At 30.9% G+C, this 27,985-nt stretch overlaps 2 protein-coding genes across 4 annotated transcripts in view; both read left to right on the forward strand.

The window, feature by feature from the left end:
• The window catches only part of Duox (dual oxidase), a 390,283-nt gene extending 383,603 nt beyond the window's left edge, over positions 1 to 6,680 (forward strand). For 2 of the 3 annotated variants that reach the window (XM_075381172.1, XM_075381171.1), the window contains 2 exons: positions 2,083 to 2,211; positions 6,360 to 6,679. In XM_075381172.1, the coding sequence (XP_075237287.1) occupies positions 2,083 to 2,211; positions 6,360 to 6,488 (258 nt within the window). In that variant the 3' untranslated portion in view covers positions 6,489 to 6,679. Of the gene's footprint in view, positions 1 to 2,082; positions 2,212 to 6,359 lie in introns of all 3 variants that reach the window. The other variant, XM_075381170.1, reaches the window with a different exon arrangement.
• A 6,550-nt stretch (positions 6,681 to 13,230) lies between these two features.
• Blos1 (biogenesis of lysosome-related organelles complex 1 subunit 1) lies at positions 13,231 to 24,810 on the forward strand. Its single transcript, XM_075381418.1, has 5 exons — positions 13,231 to 13,312; positions 16,059 to 16,145; positions 17,925 to 17,997; positions 19,270 to 19,487; positions 23,858 to 24,810. The coding sequence occupies exons 2-5, from the start codon at positions 16,085 to 16,087 to the stop codon at positions 23,875 to 23,877; spliced, it is 372 nt and encodes a 123-aa protein (XP_075237533.1). The 5' UTR covers positions 13,231 to 13,312; positions 16,059 to 16,084; the 3' UTR covers positions 23,878 to 24,810.
• The last annotated feature ends 3,175 nt before the right edge of the window (positions 24,811 to 27,985 follow it).

A 27,985-nucleotide genomic window follows, 5' to 3' on the forward strand; every position in this document is an offset into this window, starting at 1 on the left:
GACTAAGGGCGCACGTATTGAAATTTATTAATTATGTAAAAAAATGTTTGAGATGACAAATTTGAAAAATAAAAAACATCAACTGTTAGTAATTCTGTTTTAATTTAAACCATGTTCAAAACCACACCATTATTTTATGATAACCCTGTACTTTAACATTAACAGTAACCTAAAAGTTATTCTGTATTGTAATCAAGAAGGATGTAACATCGCAACAGAATGAAATAAAACAAATAGAAATATTTATTATATCACATATTCTAAATGTACAGATACTGTGTGAGCAACTTCAAATTGAACAGCTACAGATTAACATATTTATGATATGTAATATTTTATGAATGAAATTAAAATATAAATTAAATTCTGCATTTACATTAGCAAGAGTATATACATTTATCAAAAAATATTTGAACCGAGTGCCGGGACAGCAATACACTTTTATGCTTATATTGAGAGTAACTTGACACAAAATGAGTTATCATCGTTATCAATTTCTTGTTGAATATTTGCCTTCACTTCATCAATAGTGTGGAGATTCGATACATACACTCTTCAAACAACCATCCTTCACTGACGGTTCATTTTTCTGTTAAAGCTTCATGAACCTATTCTAGTAGTGAACTGTTTGATGCGTGACATAAAACTATCTTGCTGGAAGAACCTGTACTCATTTTCAATCCGTTAACTTAGCTTAGAATTCTTAAAAAATTTACAGTACATTAATGATACTGTATTGATAGTCAAAAAATATTGCACTGCTGTACAGTTACCAGAAACAGCATACCATATACTGATTTTCTCATCGTGAAGTAGATGCTCAAACATTTGGTGAGAATTTTTAGTCATCTTATACTCTGGTGTAACGTGAATTAAAATGCCTAAATAAACGAAGCAGTGCCTGATCTGATATAAATTATAGCTTCAGGTCTATATGATCATAATCAATATTTTTGAGAAGCAGATAACTGAATAATCAGATTACATAAAATGCAGTTTGTAAAGAGCATTTTGTATGTTAATAAATTTAATATTAGTTAACTGTATATTTAAGTTCATGGTTTTTTATAACAATTAAAATTTATATTAAAAAACTCAATTTCTGTATGCTTTAAACAATTTTTTTTAAATCTACTAATATTGGTTAACTATTTAAAATTATACCATTAGTTAAACCACAACTACTCCGTTCAATTTAGCTTAAGCAATTTTGTGATTTCTAAAGAAATGTAGAAAAATCAGACTTCCAGTTTGATAATTATAATCCAAATACTTTTTTTTTGTGTTTGTTCTCCTGCTTCCCTGAGTCGGCTCAACAATCAAGTATTACTCAGCCCAGGGTAGTGTCCTCGTGATTCTAATGAGCCACCCCGCCAACCGGCTGTATGTCCAGCATGGCAGGTCAGCTCACTGGTTCCTAATTTTCGTCTTGCCTCTGCCTCTAACTGCTAAGACCAGGAACACCAGGCCTGGCTATGCCATTCCTGAGTCATTTTGTTTTTATTTTTCTTAAAGTAACTTCTCCCACTTCTTGTAATCCACTTCCTTTCCTCGTATAACCTCAGTCACGAATCTCTCTATTGTCAGCCATTCCTCTTTATCTCTGAGAATATACTTAATCAGAGTATACTTAATTATATAATCTCTTGTATGTTATATCTTGCTTTTAGATCATCCCAACTTGACACATTCAAAAAAGGTGTGGCAGAGAGTGTCCTCTTGACCGCAGTATACACAATTTGGTAGCTCCCTTCTTTTAAACCTGTGTAAGTATACACCAAATCCTCCATGACCAGAGAGGAATTGGACAGTTAGTACCCCACGTTGCTACATTTCCTCCCCAGAAACGGTCTTATCTCAGGAATAAGCTTCTTCATACATCCCAGTCGTAGCGGCGTTCCACTTCTCTTGTCATTCTCGTAGCAACAGATTTGTAGCATCTTTCCTGTCCATGCCCTCATAGATATGTTTCATTTAGGTAGCCCATAACTGGACCTACATGTCACCAGCTTAAATTAAAAGATTTAAGGTAATTAAAAAATAATGAATTTTTTACTAACTTGTTTTTTTTTTCTGTTTTAGTATATATGTGAGAATCATTTCCAGAGACTATCAAAAACAAGCATGTTTACCGGATTAAAAGCAATTAACCATTTTGGTAGACCTGATATGTCATCGTTCCTGAAGTTTGTACAGAAAAAACATAGTTATGTATGTATAATTTATTTTCTATTATATTCATAAAAAAAAAATTAAAAGCTTATCTTTCAGCAGTTATATTTTAGAAATTTGTTGATGTAAAAAGTAGAATATTGATCATATTAAAATGTGTTCTTTATTATATTACGAAAGAAAGAATAGTTAAACATTTTAATTATGACAGAGAATTTTTATTGTTTAAACCACTGTTTATTAGTTCATTACAGGACTATAGCATTCTGTACACGGTCTGTTCACCTGTGAATTTAGCAACTCCATATCCTTTATCCAGTTTATTATTCATTAATGTCATCTATTTTATTATTCAATGCCATCTATTACGATATATTAAGGTTTTAAATTTAATAATTTTGTTGTACCAGTGTCCTTGAATCTGTACCACATTGGAACAACTGTCACATCAATTACTTAGTTCCTAAGTTCATTATCAAACTCAGATTTAGAAATATTTCAGTATTATCAAATATATCAAGGATTTTTATAAGTTTAAATAAATTTGTTAAAACATGGGAAATAATATATATTTTTATAAAAATTATAAAAAAATATATATAAAATAATCAGGATTACATCAAAATATATTATTCTACTAGTATACAGGTCATCGAAAAAGGTTGTAGCAATTTAAAAAAAATCAATTTTCAGAAGCTACTTGAGATAATCAAACAAGTATTTTTTTTTTTAAATTAGACTCAAAATGTTTTTTGTATAACTTAGAATGTTTTAATATGTTCTCCTTTGGTTGCTCTGCAAACAAATATCAAGACGATATTCAATTTGTACCCAGGTCCACTGGATCATCGCAGCCGTAACTGTGGCAACAGTATCAGTGATCCATTGTTTTAAATGTTTTGGCATAATTGTAGAATATGGGGATCTCGACAACCCAATAAAATTATTGAATATGTCAAGAGATTCCCCAAAAATAAATGTCTGGTGTGGTTTGATGTCCAATCATGTGATTTGCCCATTCCTTTTTCATGAGCCTACTATCACAGGGAATATTTATTTAGACACACTGTAACTGTACATTTCCTGTAAGTTGACAAAATTGAACAATAAAGTAACGTTGTTATAATGTTTCAAGAAGATGGTGTGCATTCAATGTCCTCTCAATGAAAGATTCCCTAATCGTTAGATTGGTAGGGCAGGTCCTTTGCTTTGGCCCCCAAGAAACCCAGATTTGACACTCAACAATCTTTTCTACGGGAACGCATTAAAAAAATTATCTACAATGAAGAAATCAGGGACGTATAAAATTTAAGACAACGGATTACTGCTGCTATTTCCACAGTTATGTCTATGATAATCCGGCGGACCTGCCAGAAGTCGATTATCGGCTGGATGTTTAAAGAGTAACCAACAGAACTCGTATTGAAACATTCTAAGGTATGCAAAAAAGCTTTTTGAGGTGGTGAATTTTTAAAAAAATACTCGTTTGATTATCTTCAATAGTTTCTGAGATATGATTTTTTTAAATTCCTGCAACCTTTTCGATGACTTTATTTAAGTTTCTAATTTTTTAACAGAAAAAAAGAAACAGCAAACATTACTTAATAAATAAATAATAAGCTAATTGGAAATAATAATGACATATTCCCAAAGGATGAATAGAAATGTCCTATGGTAGTTTTATAAGATCTCAGAATCTCAAATCTTGATCAGTATGTTAAAGGAAAACCGTGAAATACCTTTCCTTTCACTTTTGTTGGTGCTGCTCTATTTAATGTATATGAACTAGAAAGGATTGCTTCATCCTAAGCGATTTAGGTGTGGAGTGAGGTAAGTGCAATCGTGATCTTGACACCTCACAAATGATTCTGTTTTTTCTCTCGGCTATTCCAGATTTTTGTGGAGTATAAGATGCCATCATAGAATGCTTGAAACCTATTTCTTGAGTCTATTTCTGAACACTTGCATTATTGGATTGCTTGCCACTGTCAGTGCGAAAGCTCTTTCAATTCTAGTCTAGTTTGAGCTTCATCATTTTCATAAAATAAGGCAACTTTTCCTTCAGTTCATCCTTTCTTCTCAAAGAATCTTCATAGAATCTCTTAGGCAGTATCTCTGTCAAATTTTTAGTTATTATTCAACGATCAAAGAGTAGGCTATTGATCGGTTGAACATATGTATAATAATGAAAATCTGTTTCATAATGACCCTCATTCCAACCACATAATTCAAACATTTTAATACAGCTGTAGCAAAAAAGGTGTTGTAGATGTATTAAAAATGTTTTGTATTAAATGATGACTAACATTTAATTACAAAATACAAACGTATTACAACTTGTTCAATTGCATATAAATTTGTCTTCTGATTTGTAAAAACTAATGATAGACATCCCTTATGATTGTTTATCTGCCACATTCCAAATTTCAAAATTTTCTAAGAAAATTATTTAGATATAGCTTAATAATTAAATGGAATATCCTTGCCAGATTTTTAAGTTTTCAGCTCATTTAGTCTGGTATCCCTTTTCAACCTCTTATTTAATTTTATTTATTTGAGGTTTCAGATAAATATAACCTTTGGTTTTACTATTTCTAAAGATCATTTTATGTATAACTCACTGAATTTTACTTTCTAGGTATTTGATTAATAAAATTATGATTCTGTATAAATTCTTAATCAGTTTTGTTTTTTTAAAAAATAAAAATTTTAAGAAAAACAGCGTAAAGTAAGTAATTACAATACTGATGATTCAAGGTAAATTAAATAATATTAATGTTTTTCTGTAAAATTTTTTTTTAGTCTTCAGTCATTTGACTGGTTTGATGCAGCTCTCCAAGATTCCCTATCTAGTGCTAGTCGTTTCATTTCGGTATACCCCCTACATCCTACATCCCTAACAATTTGTTTTACATATTCCAAATGTGGCCTATCTACACAATTTTTTCCTTCTACCTGTTCATTCAATATTAAAGCGACTATTCCAGGATGCCTTAATATGTGGCCTATAAGTCTGTCTCCTCTTTTAGCTATATTTGTTCAAATGCTTCTTTCTTCATCTATTTGCCGCAGCACCTCTTAATTTGTCACTTTATCCACACATCTGATTTTTAACATTCTCCTATAGCACCGCATTTCAAAAGTTTCAAATCTTTTCTTCTCAGATACTCCGATCGTCCAAGTTTCACTTCCATATAAAGCAACACTCCAAACATATACTTTCAAAAATCTTTTCCTGACATTTAAATTAATCTTTGATGTAAACAAATTATATTTCTGACTGAAGGCTCGTTTCGCCTGTGCTATTTGGCATTTTATATCGTTCCTGCTTCGTCCATCTTTAGTAATTCTACTTCCCAAATAACAAAATTCTTCTACCTCCATAATCTTTTCTCCTTGTATTTTCACATTCAATGGTCCATCTTTGTTATTTCTACTACATTTCATTACTTTCCTTTTGCTCTTGTTTATTTTCATGTGATAGTTCTTATGTAGGACTTCATCCGTGCCATTGATTGTTTCTTCTAAATCCTTTTTACTCTCAGCTAGAATTACTATATCATCAGTAAATCGTAGTATCTTTATTTTTTCACCTAGTACTGTTACCCCGAATCTAAATTGTTCTTTAACATCATTAACTGCTAGTTCCATGTAAAAATTAAAAAGGGAACATCCTTGTCGAGCTCCCTTTCTTATTACGGCTTCTTTCTTATGTTCTTCAATTATTACTGTTGCTGTTTGGTTCCCGTAAATGTTAGCAATTGTTCTTCTATCTCTGTATTTGAATGTATTTTATTCCAGTCTACGTTATCGAATGCCTTTTCTAGATCTATAAACGCCAAGTATGTCGGTTTGTTTTTCTTTAATCTTCCTTCTACTATTAATCTGAGGCCTAAAATTGCTTCCCTTGTCCCTATACTTTTCCTGAAACCAAATTGGTCTTTTCCTAACACTTCTTTCACTCTCCTCTCAATTCTTCTATATAGAATTCTAGTTAAGATTTTTGATGCATGACTAGTTAAACTTATTATTCTGTATTCTTCACATTTTTCTGCTCCTGCTTTCTTTGGTATCATGACTATAACACTTTTTTTGAAGTCTGACGGAAAATATTTTATATTGAAGTATTTTATATTGATGTCTGTAAAATATTTTTTAATTTATTATATATGCTTTTTTTATTGTAGGTAAGCAAGATTGGCGTTTTCAGTTGCGGGCCACGGCCCTTAACTAAAAGTATTATGTTAGCATGCGAAGAAGTTAATAAAGGAAGAAAGTTACCATATTTTATCCATCATTTTGAAAATTTTGGATAAAATAATTTTAATTTAGATGTAAAAATAATAATTTAAGAAAAAAAAAATTAAATTAAAAATAATTAATTACTGCCCTTTAATTATTACTATTTAAATTATTTTAAATTTAATTATAATTAATAATTATTATTTTTTCATGTCATTATCTTTTTTTTCTATTTTCATTCCTATTTTTCATTTCATTTATTTTAACTTATTTTTATTTCCTTATTACTCTATACCTTTATTCATTATTTTATGTTTATTATTTTTGTATGTATGTGTAAATTTTGTTTGTAAGTATATTATGTTTGTTTGGTTCAATAAATTTAATTTAAATAAATTTATTTAATTCAGTTTGTATTTATTTATTTTTTGTTTTAAATAAAAAATATTCAAAAATTAATTTTTTTACCTGTTTCAAGAATATTTTTCTTAGTTTTTTACTTGTTTTATTACTTTTCTACTCTATTTTATTCTATACTAATCTCTTGATAAATAAAATTTTTCTGATCCGTACATAAAAATTAATTTTATAAAAGCTGATCTCCATGGCAGTCTGGTCGCGTCTCAACCTTTAATCCAGAGGTTCTGGGTTAGAATACCAGACAGGTATGGTAATTTTCATATACTACTAAATTTCCATTTCATATTCCCATGTGCAAAAGCTTTGAATTTATGTGATGAATAACAAACAAGGCGTTAATGTTAATTATTTGCGGACATATTTATGATTACTTTGAACACAATGCAGAAAATTTGGGGGTTTAAAAAACCGTTTAATTAATACTATTAAAAAATTCAATATCATTTCTGAAAAAAAGACAATTTTATTTTATATAAATTTGTCAGAATTGTTAAATGAGTCAGTTGATTAAGAGTAGAGTTTGAGACATAATAAATCTTTTCTTATAAATCGAGATATTGTGTTGAGTTCCATGAAAATAAATGTGTATTCACGATATATATATATATATATATATATACATGTGTATATATGTATACATATGTATATACATTCATTGTGTATTTGGTAGGAAATTTGTAGACAATGTAGTAAATAAATGTTAAATATTTATATTTTTGCACGGTAATAAATTCATGGTAAATATATATTTATATCATTATTGAATTTGTTCCTATCCTTATTTTTAATTTGTCATTTTCCTTTTCTGCACTTTGAAAATATCATGCTGTAATATTACATTCATTTTCTATCTGTGTGCCACCTTCATTTTCCGTCAGCCATTCAGTGGCTGAATGAATCAGAAAGGTTTTACTGGTGATATTCAGGAAGGAATGAATCACATCTTAGAAGATTAAACCCAACATTTCTGAACGCACTTAACCACATGCATACAAATCTTTTTTTATTTATATATTAATATGATAAATATTATCTGTTTCATATCAACACACATGGACACCTGTGTAAATACAGAAATTCTACCTCATAAATATCTATTTAAAAATATTAAATCACAATCCAAATGTGATTGTAATTATATTCAAAAGTAACATGATTACGACGGTATATTCAGCACATAATAGTCTGAAATGAATGAATTAGTGTAATATTTCGATAAATTTATACCAAATTGAAGAATATTCTCAGTAAATATATACAGTCGTTTTAAAATTTATAAATGGTAACATTTATGATAACATTTTATGTGAGAAAGTTTTATAAAGAAATCGTAAAAATACATACATAAAAAGTTAATAACATTGATATGAGATTTTATAAATTCAGAAACTAATGTAAGAATATGTAACAGATTAAGGTATGGGCATTCGTCGTTTTTATAAATAGTGGAATATGGTCAAATTTTATTAACATTTGACCCTTACTTAAAATAATCTAATGTCCATAAAACAACTACAACATGAATCAAGTACATTTCTAATCCTCCCAAAAAAAAGCTGATAAAAATTAACCAATGAATATACACATTCGTCTAGCATATCGAAGATTACACTTAAATTTAACCGCCTCCAGTGATAATATTAGTAAGTTACCAACCAGAATACCGTAGTATGTTCCTTATCTATACAGAATACCAATACGATTAATAGGTTTCACCGCCCTAACAGATTACTTCAATAAGTAACCAATCGGGATACGTATTTTTTTAACCGATCGGAAATACCAATACGATTGATAAGATTCACTGCCCCCATAGATTACATCAATAAGTAACCAATCCGAATTCCGTATTTTTCTAGCCAATAGCAAGTACCAAACAATTGATAAGTTTTACCACCTCCACAGATTACCTTAATAACAAGTAACCAATCAGAATTCCGTATTTTTCTAACCGATTGTAAGTATCAATACGATAAACAAATTAAAATGTCACTACTACACACCAGTAAACACTGAAAAAAGAACTGACAAATTATTAAACAGTTAATTCAAAACAATCATAAAATTTGTATGAAAAATACGTACTCTCCTTGAACGCTGTTATAATATATCATATACAATCACAAAACTTTACATTTTGGCGGACGCAGAGACTGAGAACCATTTAGCTTAACAGTAATTTTGAATAAACCGGAAAAAGTTGCCTCACCATTATTTTATCTGATAAGCACAAAAAAATTATACAACAAAATGCTTTTAATGATTCATTATTTACATAAGTATACACAACCCACTACATGAATATACATACGAGACATTGATGAATATGTATACATACGAGTATATGCCATTTATAATGGTAAAGCCTAATGTAAGAACCTACCAATTATTAGGCATCCTTTTCGTGACAGGTGTATGCCGTCCTCGTTTGTGTAAATCTACGATTCCTCCAGGTTCAAGATCAGAGTATCTGAGAAGAAAAGATTAGAAGCTTTTGAAATGTGGTGCTATAGGAGAATGTTAAAAATCAGGGGTGGATAAAGTGACAAATGAAGAGGTATTGCGGCAAATAGATGAAGAAAGAAGCATTTGGAAAAATATAATTAAAAGAAGAGACAGACTTATAGGCCACATACTAAGGCATCCTGGAATAGTCGCTTTGATATTGGAAGGACAGGTAGAAGGAAAAAATTGTGTTGGCAGGCCACGTTTGGAATATGTAAAACAAATTGTTAGGGATGTAGGTTGTAGATGGTATACCGAAATGAAACGACTAGCACTAGATAGGGAATCTTGGAGAGCTGCATCAAACCAGTCAAATGACTGAAGACAAAAAAAAAAAAAAAATATATATTTATATTTTGTTTCGGTCAAAATCCGTTATGTACCCGTATGCTTGAACATTTTTCTATAGATTTTAAACAGTTTCGGTTAGTTATTATATTTGTACATTATAAAAATTTTACCGAAGAACAAATATACATCCTTAGGGGTAACATCCCCTATTGAGGAGAAAACACCCACTATGAGACAGTTGCGGTCGCCACCCCACCCCTTCAGTACCTAACCTTTATGGGCTTTACCGAGGTCATCTTCAGAACCTCGGCAAAAGGCATCTCTCAACCTTGTTCTCTGTCAGGATGCCACCGATTCGAATGCCACTTATGATATTCCCATCGGTGTACTACTTCCCTATAAAAAAAAAAAAATATCTCTCACGAAAACCAAAATCAACTATAGCCAATAGCCAACTACATCCTGAAGGATTGTCTCAAACGGATTTGCTCCTGCTGGAAGTCATTTACGCCACATAAATTCATACAGATAACTATCCAGAATCTGTGAATGATTACCAAAACAGTGCGTAAAATTTGATTTAGCCACACCCTATATCACTGTATTGGTGTGTACGCCTGTAACTGGATCAATTAAATTTTGGTTAACTGTTTTAACATCATACTCTTTGTTAGCGGTTGTAGGATTTCTATTGACCAGAAATGATTACTGATTCAAATACAATACTTTCAATTATTACCGGCATAAGTGAAGCAGGAGATATGTTTTCAACTGTGTAGAAGAAACACTCTTTGATTTCCTCATAAATTCCCCAACTCTACTAACATTGTACTTAGATTTAGTAAATGCAGATTCATCAATCCCAACAGTTAGACCAGGACCACCTATTACTATCGGCGTTGCTAGTAATTTTAGAGCACAAAACTGTTGCAAATAGTTTCTCCAATCTACCACTGAGTTGTGGTTAATGTCCGGTTCACATTCCCAGAACTCTTGAAACGCATGTTTTTCACTCCAACAATAGATAAAAATCAAAATTTTATCATACCCCAACCTTGAACGGTCCAGGCAAGTTTTATAACGCCGTTGAACAACCTGTCCGCACAATTTATTTTCACAACGCCACTTTTCAAGATTTTCAGTTATACTAAGAGTGATTTCATGACCGTTTCACACTGTTTATCGTTACGTAAAATATTTACTCTTTGGGAAAAGTCAACACACCTTACTTTAGATTTTCACAACTCGTACTGTTTAAAAATATCGGTAGGCAAATCAACGGTTAATAGAACAAGCACTAAGACAGAACTGAGAAATAGGCATAACATTGAATCGTTATCATTACTAAGTTGTCCAGTTACAACGTGGGGGATACGCAAACCTACTGTTATCAACGAATGTCTAAGTTAAATAAGATAAATATCATAATCGAAACAGTTTGAAGTGTTTACTCTAAAGTCAACTAATAGAACAGTAACTAAACAAAAATTGTTTAACAAAGTACCTAGTCTATAGAAAAATATTTAAGCGTTGTGGGCATATAAAGGATTTTTTGACACAAGCTTCTACAAAATTTTGTTATGTACTAAGCTAAAAGGAAAAACTGTTTAACAATGGGGAAGTAATAAAAGAAGCAATGATCAGTACCACTGAAGTCTCTGCTTGAAGGTCACAAAGATAAACCTGCACTTATATCTTCCTTTAAATGTCTACAATTCTCACCAAATTGTTGCTAGGTGGGTTGCACATATTTCTAATAATTTAGAATCTCAATTACATCGGGATTTGCAATTATGTGAATATTTTTCATTCCAGTTTGATGAAAGTACTGACATGTCTGATATTGCCGAGTTGTGTTTTTGTGTTAGAATGGTTTTCTATGATTTCACAATAAAGAAAGAGTTTGTCAAACTGTTGCCACTTGGATAAACTAGGGGAGTAGACATATTTAATGTGTTCCTTAAACTTGTCGAAGATAGTAACTTTCTACTTTCAAAGCTTGTTGCTATAACAACAGCCTTCTATGACTGGTAGGAATAATGGATTTCTGTCTTATTTTGCTAAGGATGAATCATTTCCAAAATTTCTTATCATTGCATTATCCGCCAGGAAGTTTTATGCGGAAAGGTTTTAATGTTTGATCATGTCATAAAAGTTGTAACTCATGGTGAACAATATCAGATCATCTTCTTCACGTCAGTTGTTTCGAAATATTTTGAATATTTCAGATACTCAGCATGACAATGTAATTCTTCATGACGATTTAAGGCGGCTTACTAAGGGTAAAGCACTGGAACAATTCTGCTGTCTGTTAAATGAAATAAGACTATTTGAAATCATCTCCTGGACCATATTATAATGAACTTGATGATATATCATAGCTACTAGATTTACACTTTCTGGCAGATATCACCTCAAAATTAAACGAGTTAAATTTCAAATTGCAAGGGAAATATCATAATATTTTGTACTTCCCCATCGTTTGTAAAGAAAGTGAAGTTCAGGATTACACATTTAAACAGAAATTCCCTTTCATACTTTCCAAACATCAAATCAATTCTCGAAACAGTAATTGACCAAGTCTGATCTTTCCTCTTATGCCAAGCATCTTTAAACTCTTGTGTTTGAATTTGACAATAGATTTAGCCAGTTTTCAGTACTTGAACCGGTGATATTGATTGTTAATAATCCATTCGATTTTGTTAACTTTAGTGAACTAGGAAATGGGTGTGTGAAATATTCGGAAAGTATAAAATTGAAGAATTAGAAATGGAAATTTTTAATTTTCAAGAAGACCTTTCTTAAAATCCTCCTATGCAACATGTAGCAATATATGGGCTCTGGTGGACAGAGAAAAATACCCCATTCTCCTTAGTGTTGCACTGAAAATCTATTCATTCTTTGGTTCAACGTATCTTTATGTGAAGTTGCATTTTCATCAATAAACTTCATCAAAACAAGTACCGATCCTACCTGACAGACTTCCACCTTGATGACGGGTTAAGAGCAGCTAGTTCCAGCTACACACTTGATTTTCCTCAACTTGCAGCAAGCATGCAGTGTCAAATTTCACATTAATTATGTGGTGAGTAACTGATTTTTGTTTCAAATGTTTTTATCATTATTATAATTTATAATTATTAATTTTCTTAGTTGCAGTAGTGCTATGAAGATAGTTGAAATGAATCCTGGCGTCCGCGCAACCTATGTAATCATTCAGATGCACTCCTAGTTGTAAAAAGGTTAAACAACGCTGCTCTAGAGCTACGACATCAAGAAAATTAAACCGTAACAAATTTGAATTATGATTATTATTCCACTCTATTGCCATTATTTCTCGATTAACTCACGTCGAAAACGTGTGAAAAGATTAAAAAATTATCTGTGATTTTATGATGTTTCTTTCTATAATGTGATTTTTCACAATATTTTATGTATTAACTGATTTATAGAATAAAAAGTTCACAAAAAATTTTTAAAAGTCCCGCGGATTTTGTGCGATAACAGTAAAATTAATTTCGTAAACATCGATCTACGACTACTATACTAGTAACTGGATTCATTGTTTTCATATCGATATATCGATATCCATTGCTTTATCTGATAGTAGTTCTTACGTTGTCGATTTGGATATGATTTTTGACACTTGTATTTATTAATTAGTATTGTTTATTTTATTTAGGTATGTATTCTTTAGCGATAATATGTATCTTTAAAATATGTAGAAACAGCGCTGTATCCAGCTATTTATGTTTTTTAAATAGGTTTTTATTTTTTACTATATTAGTTTGTAGATGAAATAAATATCTCTCTTAACCTATACTCATTGTGTAAATCATAAAAAATAATACAATTTTTAAATTTTCAAAACTGTTTTGATTGTATAATACAATTTAACATATTTATTAAATGAATGTGTATAATTCATCTAATTTTGTAAGCACTGTTTTAAAACAAATTATATTTTTTGAAGATTTAAAAAAAATTTTTTTTGATTGAAAATTTATCTTATTAGTTTTCATGCAGTTAAGACAGGTTACTTTTTTAAATGCCCGGTTCTTAAAAATTTATTTTGAGCTAAATCTTTCCTAACAAGATATAAGCCCACTTATAATTTGACTTGAAATGTAGTAAAAGTAATGTAGATGAACCACTGAATATAAAAATAGGAAGAGAAAAGATTACGGAGGTAGAAGAATTTGGTTATTTGGGAAGTAGAATTACTAAAGATGGACGAAGCAGGAGTGGTATAAAATGCTGAATAGCACTGGCGAAATGAGTCTTCATTCAGAAATATAATTTGTTTACATAAAAAATTAATTTAAACGTCAGGAAAACATTCTTGAAAAATATGTTTGGAGCATAGTATGGAAGTGTAACTTGGATGATCTAAGTACCTGAGAAGAAAATATTGAAGCTTTTGAAATGAAGTGCCATAGGAGAATGTTAAAAATGAGATGAGTAAATAAAGTGACAAATGAAGAGGTGTTGCGGCAAATTGATGAAGAAAGAAGCATTTGGAAAAATATAGATAAAAGAAGAGACAGACTTATAAGTCACACATTAAGGCATGCTGGAATAGTCGCTTTAATATTGGGGGGACAGATAGATGGGAAAATTTGTGCAGGCAGGCAATGTTTTGAATATGTTAAACAAATTGTTAGGGATGTACGCGGTATATCGAAATTAAACGACTGGCACAAGGTAGGGAATCTTGGAGAGCTGCATTAAACCAGTCAAATGACTGAATACAAAAAAAAAGTTTGACTATTGATCTTTCTCAATGACATGCTGACTGTTAATGTTTCAATAAACAGGCTACTGTTTATTAAATCTTATTGATGAAAAAATATGCTGGTAAACAGAAGGGGCTCTAGGCTATTTAAGAATAGCAGTTATGTTGGTGTCAAAATTTTATTGAATAAATTTCCTCAAACAATTTCTTCATATTGCAGCTTTTTCAAAAGTACCTGACATAAGGAAAATTTATATACTGGACTAACATTCATACAATTTATTACAAGATATTTTTGAAAAATTTGTGGTTTTAAAATGATAGATGATCCTTTTTTGACAATTATTATGTTAATTTAAATCATAGAAAACCTTTAAGAGTTAATCTGCAGTTCTTATTTGGTAGGTTTTCATGTTTCAACAATTTCATTGAAGACGTAATTATCTCTGATAATTACATGAGAAAAAACATTTTAACATGTTATTTTAAAATTAGTAATTTATCATTTTTAATCGTTTAAAACTGTTGTTATAAAATATACTTTTACAAGGTTATCTTACAAGAAAAAAATCTTTTAATACTGTAAATCATGATTCTATAGTTTATACAGACCGCTCTAGAAACAATACTGCTTGTGGTTGTGCTTTTGTAATTAGCAATAGAACGTACATGTTTGGCCTTCCCAGCATCGCCAGTGTTTTCATCACAGAGCTGTATGCTATTAACAAGGCCTTAAATATATTTAGCCTAGCATTATGACATGCACTTGTCTGTTAAAATTCCATGAGTGCCTTGCAGGCAGTCGGTAACATATACTCCAGATATCCTATTGTCTATTATATAAAGTTTCTTATCTCTGAAATGACTCAATATAACACAGCTGTAAACTTCTGCTGTATCCCTAGTCTTATTTGAATTTCAGGTAATGAGCACACCGATCGTGTGGTAAAAGAGATTTGTTTGCAGCCTCCTTTCATTGATTGTATTGTTTGAATGATCTTGTCTGTTTTTTAAAGAGGGTGATTCGTAATGAGTGGCAGAGTGAATCGAATGTTACCATCAGCAATAAACTTTGTTCAGTTAAGAACATTGTGGAGCTCTTCACGTGGAATAATAACCGTCGAGAGGAGGTTATCATTTGCCATTTGTAAATAGGACCCACCAAATTTACTCATGGACAATTAATGATACACCATTCTTGTGGACTATGAGTGTTGTGCAGCATTGCATCAGAAATTTAAATTAGGAGCTTACATCCAAAATATTCTAGGAAACAATATGACAGTGTTATTGAATATCTTGTTGTTTCTTAAGGCCATGAAGTTGCATTCAAATTTGTAATAATTATTGTAATATGTTTTTTAATGATCTATATTGCTTTTAAGTTTTTTTACTATTTTGCCTGTTACTGTGTGTTTTGTTGTTAATTTTATTTTACCATTATTTTGTTTATTTATCCATGATATTTAGCATTTGTTGTTATGGAGTTAATTTGTTTATTTAAAGTATTACTTACAGCTGTTAATATTGAATCTTCATTGTGCATCCCAAAATATACTTTTTCAGGATTTAAACATTTATCTTATAACACTACTGAACAGCTGTCATTAAGCTGATTGGTAATGATGTAGCTGTCACTTATTGAACTAATTTGTGAAAATAATTTAATTTTTATTATTGTTTTTAATTATAGTTAAAGTATCTATAAAATAAAAGAGGATGCTTTCTTCAATGGTAAAAGAACATCAAAGTAAGCAGGCTGGAAGAAAAGAAGAACAAGGTTTGTTTATATATTTATTGTAATTAATTTTTGATCAACCTTTTTTTTTAAAATATTTGGTCGCTGTAGCAATATAATATATGCACTAGTTACCAGTAGTATATATAAGTATTATACACCAGTCTGCCATTCTGTTTAGTGGTAAAGTTAGTCAATGAAAAAAATTTTCATCACTTCTGCCAACCATAAAGTGGGTTACATGATAAATTGTGTGCAAGTAGAAGTTTAGTACTTTTGTGATAAGTAAAAAAATTGTTACATTATTATAATAATGTAATGGGTAACAGAATTGTAAAGATCAATAATAAAACACATACTAACATGTTTTTAAAGTAAGATCTGTTTTAAATTTGCTCCCTATGCGATGTAAGCAAATGACACTTGCATTTCTCAATTGTTTCAATCAGTAGTGAGCTATTAATAGTAGTTTAGTCATTTTGTTAGTAGTTGTTTATATTCATCCGTTTATAAGGGATGAATCCTACAATTCGTGATGCCACCGAGTGTAAATAATCTGATATTTGGTGGCAAAAAACAATTCTGTGTGCATTCAAAAACAAGACACTGGTGCCATTCATTTTGAGAAGAACGAATGAACATTCATGGTGAAGAATGTTGGGGGTAAATGTAGGTAATAACGGATGATTTACTGCAAAGGTTGATGAAAAAATAAACCTTTGGGAATCAGTTACATCCCAAAAAAGCAAAAATGAGCAAATCAAAAATGAAAACCATGCTAATTTGTTTCTTCAATACTAATGGCATTGTCCATAGGGAGTTTTTGCCTACAGGGCAAACTATAAATCAGTATGCCTTCTGAGAAATTCTTGAGTGTGGAAAAGAGTTGCCAAAATGAGACAGCCATCAAGAACAACTGGATGCTGCATCATGACAATGCACCTTGTCACACTGCACTCTCAATTAATTCATTTTTGGCAAAGAAAAATGTTCCTGTTATTCCTCAACCACCTTATTCACCTGACTTGAGTCCCTGCAATGTTTTCCTGTTCCTGACTTTAAAAAACACTTTGACACCATTTTGGAACAGTAGAAAACATTTTAAAAAATGTAACCGACTATCTGAAGGATATTTGGGTTTTTGAGTTCCAACAATTCTATGAAGAGTGGGACAACTGTTTAAACCGTTGTGTGGCTTCCTAAGGGAACTATTTCAAAGGTGATAGAGTCCATGTATAATTGGATTGTAAATAAAAAGTTTTTCTGAACTGGTCTCATTACTTTATTGACAGACCTTTTATATTATCATTATTTCGTTATAAACAGAGTAACCATTATGATAAGATAGATTATCCCTTCTCTGCTAATTTAAACAAATTTATAAATCATCAGTGTAATTAGTAATGAATTAACAATAAAAATTCAGTAAATACTAAACATGCTTTTACCAGTATGTTTCACTTAAGCTTACTGAAATTTAATAATATTTGAATAATTAAACGACATTACCTTGTATATATTTAATTAAATAAAAAAAATTTAAATATAATCTATAAATATTGTAATAATCAGATGAACGTGTCGAGAAAAAAATAAAGAAAAAGACTGAGAGATGTGTGGTTAAAGGAAGTGGATATATCTGGTGGTAATATAGAAAGAGATGGGATTTATTTGCCAAGCAGTCCTGGTGTGCAACTATATTGGTAGATCAAATTATTGTCAGTTTTATTTATTTCTTTGAATTAAAATTAAATTAACATGTATGTATTATTTTTTCATGCTGGATTTTATTAATTTTATTTTATCATTTTTGTAAATTAGAAAGTAAAAGGAAAGAAGCTGTTGCTGCTGCAAGTAATTTAACACATGCTTTAGTTGATCATCTTAATGTTGGGTAAGTGTTTTTTTAATATATATTTTGTAAATAAATAAATGACTCATTATATAGTATTTATTTTTTTTTTAAAGTAACATTCGTTGTGATGTAAAAACAAAACCAAATAATATGAATAAAACTTTATTATTTACATATAAAAATCACATCTATTTACTACTTTTCTACATAGTTGCTTTCAACTTCCGACACATTTTACTAGCTTCTTCAATCCCTATTCAAGAAATTTCAGTACCATTGACTTAAACAAAGCAGTAACGCCATTTTTAAATTTGTCATCATCGTTAAACCTTTATGATGAAAACTTTATGTTTAAGGTGAAGAAAAAGAAAATAATCATTGGAAGCTATGTCAGGGCTTAGGGTATACAATTGAAGATTTTTCCAATCCCCTCACTGTATGATTTGCCATGTACGGCCAGACATTGTCATAAAAAAATAAAATCTTGCATGGTAGAATCCTTTGTCATTTTTTTATAGTTCCTGTATGATTTTTTATATTTCACATTATGTATTAGTAGTTTTCATGATCCCTAAATGAACACTGAACAAGACACCCTTAATTTTCTTTTCTGAACTAATTCATTCTAGAAGATAATGCATGCTGCCATTGCATCATCGACTGCTGCTTTGTCTTGATGTTCATACAACAAATGCAGGTTTCATGTCCAAACTGGCCTCCGTGGCATGAGTGGCAGCATCTCATCCTTTCACCCAGAGGTCCCGGGTTCAAATCCCAGTCAGGCATGGCATTATCACGCACACTACAAATCATTTTCAGTCAAAGCTTCATAATCAAATATCAAAGAAATTTTGGCATGGTGAAGCACAGGTTATCTGATTTTTTTTTCAATCAGACATCTGTTATTGTAGACATCTGTTCATTTCTTCTTCTCGCTATAACAGCATGATATCTTGCTTTAGCGTCATTCATAATTTTTAGCCCATAAATGTCACAAATTTTCCTGTAGCTGTAGAATTGATTTTGCTATCAAAAATCGAATTGTTTCTTGTACTTCCACTTGGGAGAATCATGAATTGTAGCACTCATTATAAATGGATGAATATAAATAACAAGAAAATAACTAAACTGTTATTGATAAAAATTGACTATTGATTGAAATAAATGAACTTCGCAAGCGCCATCTGTTTGCATTGTGTGTATAAGAAGTAAATTCAAAACAAGTGTTATTTTAAAAACATGTTCATTTTTTTTTTTTCCTTTTTTCAATGATATAAAACTAATTTTAAATCTTTTAATTTTATTTTTTAGCGTCGCACAAGCATATTTAAATCAAAAACGACTTGATGCTGAAGCAAAACAATTACATCAAAATGCGAATAACTTTTCAAAACAAACACAACAATGGTTAACGCTTGTGGAAAGTTTTAGTGGTGCATTAAAAGAAATCGGTGATGTTGAAAATTGGGCTAAAAGTATTGAAGATGATATGAAAGTTATAACATGTGCTCTAGAATACGCATATAAAGGTAAATTTAGTTTATAAAATAGTTTTGTAATGTAATTAAAAAAAAAATATTTTTTATTTTTAATGTCATAAAAATAATTGTTTTTTTTATTTTACCCTGAAACTTGAGTAAGTAGTTTTTTTTAGGGCAAACGGCTATAAAAAATTTTTTATTTTTCATGAAAAAATTGGAAGAACATTGTTTAATCGAATATCCAAATTTACCGTGAATGCTTAATGTTGCATAAACTGCACGTTATTAAACCCTAAAGTGGTCATTATGTGGGTAATACGTCTGTTGATCACATAGAATTGTTATTTTAAACAGTAAAATTTCCTTTTATTATTGACAATATGTATGATTTTAAATCACTTATACATTTTCAGTCATAAAAAAGATGATTACATGGCCTGGCTTTACCCTGATATGTACTTCACAGTTAGGCTTACTGTGCAACCAATGAACAGCAAACAGTCCCCAGATAAGTTATCAGGCATCCCATGAGAGCACCAGCTCTTTCGAATACTCAATATATACTAAGGTCAATTAAAAATAGGGATTAAGGATATGGAAAAAAGTTGGAATAAGATACAATTAACTACCCTTGGAAGAAATGCGCACTGCAAGTCAAATAACCTACACAAATGAAAGCTCAAATTTTGCTTCAAGCAGCAGATTACTATTCTTTGGAAGATTAGAGCAGTTTTACCTAGATTGAAACAGCATAAAAATTACTTTTCATCCAAGAAAATAAAGGATTTAATTAGGAAAAACCTTGGGCATTATCAGAATTGTGTGAGGTATGAAAGTAACCTAATGAATTAAAAACCATTCAATTTGACATTCAGTTAGGGATTTAAATTATTTTTAGTGTCAGTATAGGATCGTTTAGTATTTTGAAAGAAAAATTTTAAATAATTTACTTTATAATAAAAGGTAGTTTAGATATCTTTATAATAAAGATATCTCAGTAAATTGCCTAGGCTTTGCGGACGATATAGCCCTACTAGCCCAAAATATAGAAGAGGCCAGATACCAACTGTCAACACTGGAAGAGATTCCAGGAAAAATCGGTCTAAAAATTTCATATGAAAAAACCAAAATGATGGTAAGAGACTCGCTATGCATAAGCAAAGTAAAAATAAACAATAATGACATAGAACTAGTTGAAAACTTTAAATATTTGGGGGAAAACATCACGCACAACCTCCAAGAAAATCCAAACTGAATGAAAGAATAAATAAACTCATCAAAGCCACAATAAAAACACAAAACATCTATAACAAAAAATGCATGTCCATAAACACAAAAATAAGACATTATAACTCAGTTATCCGACCAGAAATACTTGACTGATGCGAAACCATATTTGGATTGTACCAGACAAGGTTTACCGACAAACTGGAAAAGATTGAAAGACAGATTCTATGCAAAAACATTAAAAAAGACGGGATTTGGAGAATTATTCCAAACGAAGAGATTTACAAAATGATCATCCCAATAACTAATAAATTTAGAAAAAAGAGAATTTCCTTTCTAGGACATATTTTCAGAATGGAAGAGACCAGACTTATCAGACTGATAATCGAACCTTTCTGGAACAAGAAAAGCAGACCGAACTGGTTATACGAAGTACAAAAAGACTTGGAGGAATTAGACATAACCTGTGAAAACCTAAAAACGAAAACCGGAAACTATGAGAAATTAAAAAATAAAGAAAAAAGATTCCTATCAAAACTCAAGAGAACAATAAGCCGGGTATACTCTGAACAAGAAAGAGCAAGAAGATCTGAAACCCTTAGAAATTACTGGCGAAAAGCTGAAAAACAACAAATCAGCAAGAAAAGAAAGAACTTGCCAAAAAAAAAATGAACTAAAGTGGTGATCCATTATGGTCTTAAAAGTAAAGAAAAAAAAAGGGTAGTTTGTTATTACTTATATAAAAATATCTCAATGAAATTAAGAAGAGAGAATATAACTTCTATCCCTTTCTTTTTTCTGTTTAGCCTCCAGGAATCACCGTCAGGTATTACTTCATTTGTATGAGTATAAGTGAAGAATATAGCCTTGTAGAGTCTCAGCTTGACCATTTCTGAGATGTGTGGTTAGTTGAAACCCAACCACTAAAGAACACCGGTATCCAGGATTTAGTATTCAAATCCATATAAAAGTAACTGTCTCTATCCCTAATCTACTAAAACATCACTGTTGTTTTTTGGTCTATTTTGTTTTTAAGTCAAATTTCTAAAATTCTTTATGTCCCTTGATAATCTCAATGGATAACTTGTCAGCAATTTACAGAAGTAATAAATGTGTCTATGGGATCTGTAAACAAAATCATGACCATCTGAAGTTTAGTAAGGTTAGTGCATGATAGGTACCAAGACAGCTTTATGTTTTCAACTGGCAAAAAAGATTGCAAATCGGCAGAGTTAAAGCATTGTTTTGAGAAAGAAGACCAGCTTTTTTCAATAGAATTGTTACTTGCGATGAAACATGGGTCCTATCATTTCAGCCTGAAATTAAAACATGCTTCAAAGCAGTGGAAGCATGCAGACTCACCATCTCCCAAAAAATTTTGAACAATTGCTTCTGCAGGCAAAAATACGACCTCAGTTTTTTTGGATAAAAATGGCATCATTTTCGTAGATTTTCTCCTCCATGGTGTCAATAAAGTACTAATACAAAGTTCTTCAAGGTATGCACAGCAGTCTCAAGAAAAAGCTGCCTCGTGCGATCACTAAAGGCATTATGTTTTTGCAGGACAATACACGGTGACATACAGCCCATCGCACAACATGCACGCTACAAGATCTTGGCTGGGATTTATTGCCACACTCTCCTCCCCCGTACTATTCCAGACCTCACTTCCAGTGATTTTCACCTGTTTGGGCCATTGAAACTGTTGCTGGGAGGCCAGCATTTCAACAACAATGATGAGGTGAAGCAGTTGGCCCTATCTTGGTTCTGATGTTGCAATAAATCTTTCTACTATGCAGGTATCCAGGCACAAGTGAAACACTGGAATAAATGTAGCAGGAGATTAAATCGAAGTAAAAGGAATTTTTATTGTCATAAGTGTGTTCTATATTTATTCGAAATCAATAATCCGCGATTGACATGAATGCCCCTTACATTTAGATTTTTTTTTTCAGAATTAAGTTCTTTACAAATTTTGTTACAAAAATTTATTTTCTGATAATTTAATATAGTTATTGTATACCAAATCTAAAAAAAATTTGTTTCGTAGACACTAATTTTTTGTTTTACAATAATTTTCTGAATAATTACTAGAAATATAGGTTCAAAATTTATTTTATTAAATTTTACAGGTTAAAAACCATCAAATTTATCGCATAATTTAAGTTCCAAGAATTTAATATGGTTTCATTTTACTTTTAAAAAGGTATACAGTTCGTGTGTTATCTTAGTTGTGTGAGGCTTGGCAGTATCGTGAAGCAAAATGATCCCTTTACTCTAAGATTCAGGGTGTTTTTGTTACTTCTTTGTTATTACTGGCTTCAATAAACATGTCACTGTAGTATGCGCTTTTTATTGTTCACTGATCTTCTCTAAAACTGGGCCTTTGGTACACTGAAAGATTGTCATCATGAATTTTTCTGCTGATGGTCGGATTCAGATATTTTCTTAACAGGTGAATTCATGTGCTTCAACTCCATGCTCTCTCTTTTTGGTAGATTTCCGGTTCATAATGCTGAATCCATGTGTCGTCAAGGGTTAGAATACAAAATTGTAATTAATCAGATCAAATTGTAATCTGTCGGTTTTCTTGTATGAGAGAGTCTACTGGAGTGTGAAGCGCTGGAGCTGAAACTTCAATTGAACATCTGGAACGGTACTCATCAGTCATTGAAGTTTGATAATCTTTAAATTTTTCCACCAACTTGAACAAATTTTTGTGATTCATACAACTTAATCCATATTGCTTGGTCATATGAGAGTTAATATAAACCAGTTTTTCATTTTCTGAAAACAAAAAAACAGATCACTACATGCTGTTCAACTAATTCACTAATTTCAAGAGGATTGATTCACTGTCATGAAATGAGATTTTTAAGATATAAACAACACAATTTTACTCAAACAGCTGATCAAAAGTCATCACAGAGTTACCAATTTACTGTTCTGAAAGTATCATAACCAACTGTTTTGCCTTCATAGCTATTTGTGTATTTAATTATTGAATGATCTTCATATATAAATAGCATCTTTTATTTGCAATACTTGATAAAAGCTATTACTTTCGCTACAATTAATTTTTATTATAACTTCTTTGTTACAAGTGCATTTCTTTGTTACATGCACAAAAAGTGTAAATGTTTGTACATTACGTTGTTTATTATTTATATTGTTTATTTTTTATGTTACAGTGACGCAAGAAACATCCTGAACTGTTATTGTTTTTTCTATGCATGTGAATTTAGTTATTCGTATTATAAAATAAATTGTAAAATAAATTTAGTGTACAGTTGCTTAAATGTAAAGTTTTTAAAATCTCCAGTAAAGTAAATCTTATAAGAGGGCCATTAATCGAATTCAAGAATTTTTCTAAGATGACTCTTTTAAAAAAGTACTTTTAACAGAATTTCGTTATGATAGAAGTATTGATTATAATTTTTGCAAAAATTAGAATAAATGCATTTAAATTTGAAAATACTACTTTTTCAGCTCAAAACTTAGTTATTTGAATACAGCTGTTTTTGCAGCTCACAGGTTGTCCACTAACTTTAATGAATATAATAAAATTGACAGTATTTGTCCCAAAAGTAAAAACCAGAATGTATACTCAAAAAATTGATTGTTAACTCAAAATAATTATATTAAAAATAAGTAGAATTATTAAAAAAAAAAACTTGAAATTGAAAAATAAAAATTTAGTTGTGAATATTTTTTCGTAAGTTCACAGAAGGTTTCTTCTGCTCATTTGCAATACCAGGGTATCGTAGTTTATTAGTCTATTTTTGGATTTTCCCACTAGTTTAAATATTTTTTTGAGTACTTGTCCTACATTTAGTAAAATTGAGTCCAGGTTCACATGTCTTCTTACTTACTTTTTTTTTTAATGAACTTAAAAGAAGACACCCTCTATTTCAAAAAATAATGTTTGCAAGGAAAAAAATAAATATTTATTTCCACAAGTTTCTTTTTTCAAAAAGGAGAGATGTTTGGATTTTCATTTAAGCTTTATATATATATATATATTTGTGTATGTTTGTTTAAAAATGTTGTTTTATTGTTTATTATTTGGATGTAAAATGTAAAATTTGTTTCATATAACTCTATCTAACTTAGTTAATTAAAATTGTTTCTTTTGTACTGATTACTTTATTTTTTCCTTACTAGTAGTACCTTTTTTTATATTATATAATATATATTTTAAACAAAAAAAGGCTCTTGTGTACTTATGTATCCATGTTAGAATATATACTTATTTGGTATGAATAAAAAAATAATTTTTTTACACATTCAAACAAATTTGAGTCAAACGATCGATAGACACATTAAATAACATGAATAAAGTTTGAATAAAAAATATTTATTTTACACAGTTTAAAAAGTATTGAAGTATTTGTTGTCATATAAAACAAAGTTCATAGAATTTATTTCGATTAGTTTTAGTTCCATTAATTCTTTGGATGACGATTGAATAGGCACGAAGAGTTATCGGCGGCTTATGATATGAAAAATGATTTATTTTGTAATTGTGTATTTTATCAAATTTTTTTTGCTAAATTTTTAATTATTTATGCAAAATTAAGAATTTATCTGATGCGTGCTATTTTCTGTGTCATTAAAAAATATAATTTTACTCATAAAAAGTAATACTTACAAAAATATAACCTCAAATCTTGACACAATTTTCACAAAAAAAAAAAAATATATGCTGCAATGTAAATAAAGTTTTATGAATATGAACAACAATTCACAGTTTAAAATGTCCGTCTTCAGAAATCCATGTATATAAATATATATTACAACTCAATATCTGTTATGTTTACAACACATGTTAATATCACTTAATTGCATTAAACGACTGACTGAATTAGACACTACTCGCATGTACGTGCAAACTGATCCACTTTGGCCTGTGTAAATCTTCATGGTGTGTTACATTGGCGCATGCAACATGTAACTTGCTGAAAATACTCTTTATCAGTTTCTCCTAAAACGGCAAAAGAAGTATAAGTTCAAAAATTTCATATTGCCGCTAGTCTGATGGAAATTACGAGGGCTATTTTATTTTCAAGGTCCGATCGGTCACGAAATTAAAACCACAGTGAAAATAAAACATTTTTTATTTGTAACAAGTACTTACATAGTTATGTTATTTCTCTACATAGTCGCCACTCCGATTTAGACATTTGTAGTAGCGTGGTACCAACTTTCCAATACCCTCGTCATAGAACGGAGCCGCCTGTGTTTTCAGCCATGTTTCTACACTGGTCTGCAGCTCGATATCTTTGCCAAAATGTTGTCCTCCTAGCCAGCGTTTCATATGTGCAAAGAGGTGAAAATCCGATGGAGCCAAGTTCGGGCTGTATGGTGAGTGATCAAACACTTCCCAACGAAAATGCTGCAGGAGCTTCTTTGTTACAGCTGCAGTGTGCTGCCGAGCAATGTCATGGAAAAAGACAGTGCTTGATGACAACATTCCTCTCCACTTATTCTGAATTGCCCTTTGTAGACATTGAAGAGTCACACAGTACGAGGCTGCAGTGATGGTCGTGCCATGTTCCATTAATTCCACCAAGAAAACTCCATTCAGGTCCCAGAACACAGTAGCCGTACACTATCTGTTGGAGAAGGTTCACTTGAACTTCTTTGGTTTACTGGGAGAATGAGAATTCATTCACCGTTTGGATTGTTCTTTTGTTTCTTCAGTTTCGAAATGGACCCGTGTCTCGTCCCCTGTGACAATTTTGTTCAAAAAATTTTCTCCTTCATTGTGGTAGCGCTGGAGAAACGTTAGGGAGGCGTCCATTCTCATTGTTTTGTGACGGTCGGACAGCATCTTGGGAACCCATCTCGCACACAGTTTGTGGTACTGAAGTCTCTCACTCACAATGGTGTAGAGAGCTGACCTTGTAATTTCAGGAAACGAATCACTCGATACAGAAATTGTGAACCAACGGTTTTCTCGAATCGCCTCATCCATTCACTCAACGAGATCATCAGTTGATACTCGCTCCCTTCCGTGACCGCCTGCATCATGAACATCTGTACGTCCTGCTTTAAAGTTCCTGCACCATTGTCTCACTTTGCTGTCACTCATTGAAGTTTCACCGTACGTATTACTTATTCGTCGATGAATTTCAGGCGCATTACACCCCTCAGCCTGAAGAAATCGAATTACCGCACACACTTCACACTTGGCGGGAAATTCTATTGTTGTAGACATGTTTACGTGGTAGCCAGTGTTCAGAACTAAACGAAGTGACGTGGCGTGATTGAAGGCCATACTAGTGACGCTGCGCAACACATATGCGCAAAGGTTTTGATTTTTACTCTGGTTTTTATTTCGCGACCGATCGGACCATGAAAAAAAATAACCCTCGTATATCATCCTCATTCATCTTTTGAAGTAATACCTGATGGTGATTCCCAGAGGCAAAACAGAAAAATAAAAAATAATATTAGGTAGGAAGTTCAGGAACATCACTTACAGCTGACAGTACTTTAAAATACCACTTCATTTTGTAAGAAAAAGTTATTAACTTTCAACTGTACTGCATGTCTATAAAATTGATCGAATTTTTCAATGACATTTTGATTTTGTTTTCTTGTTTTACCAGACGTAATTAGTTTACCTGTTTTGATTTTAATTTTGAATAATGTGGACACTTTTCACTGACACTTCCATAAATTACGTAAGTTTTTCAACATCTTTAACTCATAGTAAAAGATGGATTAAAAACATTTCTTAAGTATGATACTTTACAGTTTTCCCAACTTAGTTTAATGAAAGCAACATTAGATGGGTTTAGAGTGGCAGCCATGATTAAAGTTTTTTAATACTTTATAAGTATATATCACATACTAAGTATAACTCGCATTTTAAGTTAATCTAAAAGATAAATTTAAACTGAAGTCGAAATGAGATGGTAGATATGAACTGAACTGTACTAGTCAGATTTCAAGATTGTATGCATCCTCTGCTGAGAGCTACATAGCCTTGATGCTAAGAATTATGTTAACTGTAACACGTGGCCTTGTTTACTTCAGGCCTAGGTTAATGAACAAATTTTATTAATGTTTATCCAAAGTTAATAGAGCACAACTGCTAAAATTCAAAATATAAAAATAGTCAATTTGTAAATTTAACCTATTTTATGTACTATATCTTAAGTTTTTATTAAATTTAAAATCTTTATAAAGTGTTTTATTAAGTTCAGCCCCAGTCAAGACGTAACTCCCCCCATTTCAACTTAAGTAGTTTTATTGTTTAATATATATAAGTAATCATGCTGAATTTGAAATTTTTTCAAACATCGAGTAAT

This window comes from Lycorma delicatula, chromosome 13, assembly GCF_047948215.1.
Source record: "Lycorma delicatula isolate Av1 chromosome 13, ASM4794821v1, whole genome shotgun sequence".
NCBI lineage: Eukaryota > Metazoa > Arthropoda > Insecta > Hemiptera > Fulgoridae > Lycorma > Lycorma delicatula.

Bases quoted from the DNA above. Each gene is read 5' to 3' on its own strand.
- Blos1 (XM_075381418.1), top strand. From the start codon at position 16,085: ATGCTTTCTTCAATGGTAAAAGAACATCAAAGTAAGCAGGCTGGAAGA. The intron at 16,146-17,924 runs GTTTGTTTATAT...TTTGTAAATTAG, and splicing joins TGGAAGAAAAGAAGAACAAG to AAAGTAAAAGGAAAGAAGCT. The intron at 19,488-23,857 runs GTAAATTTAGTT...TTTATGTTACAG, and splicing joins TCTAGAATACGCATATAAAG to TGACGCAAGAAACATCCTGA.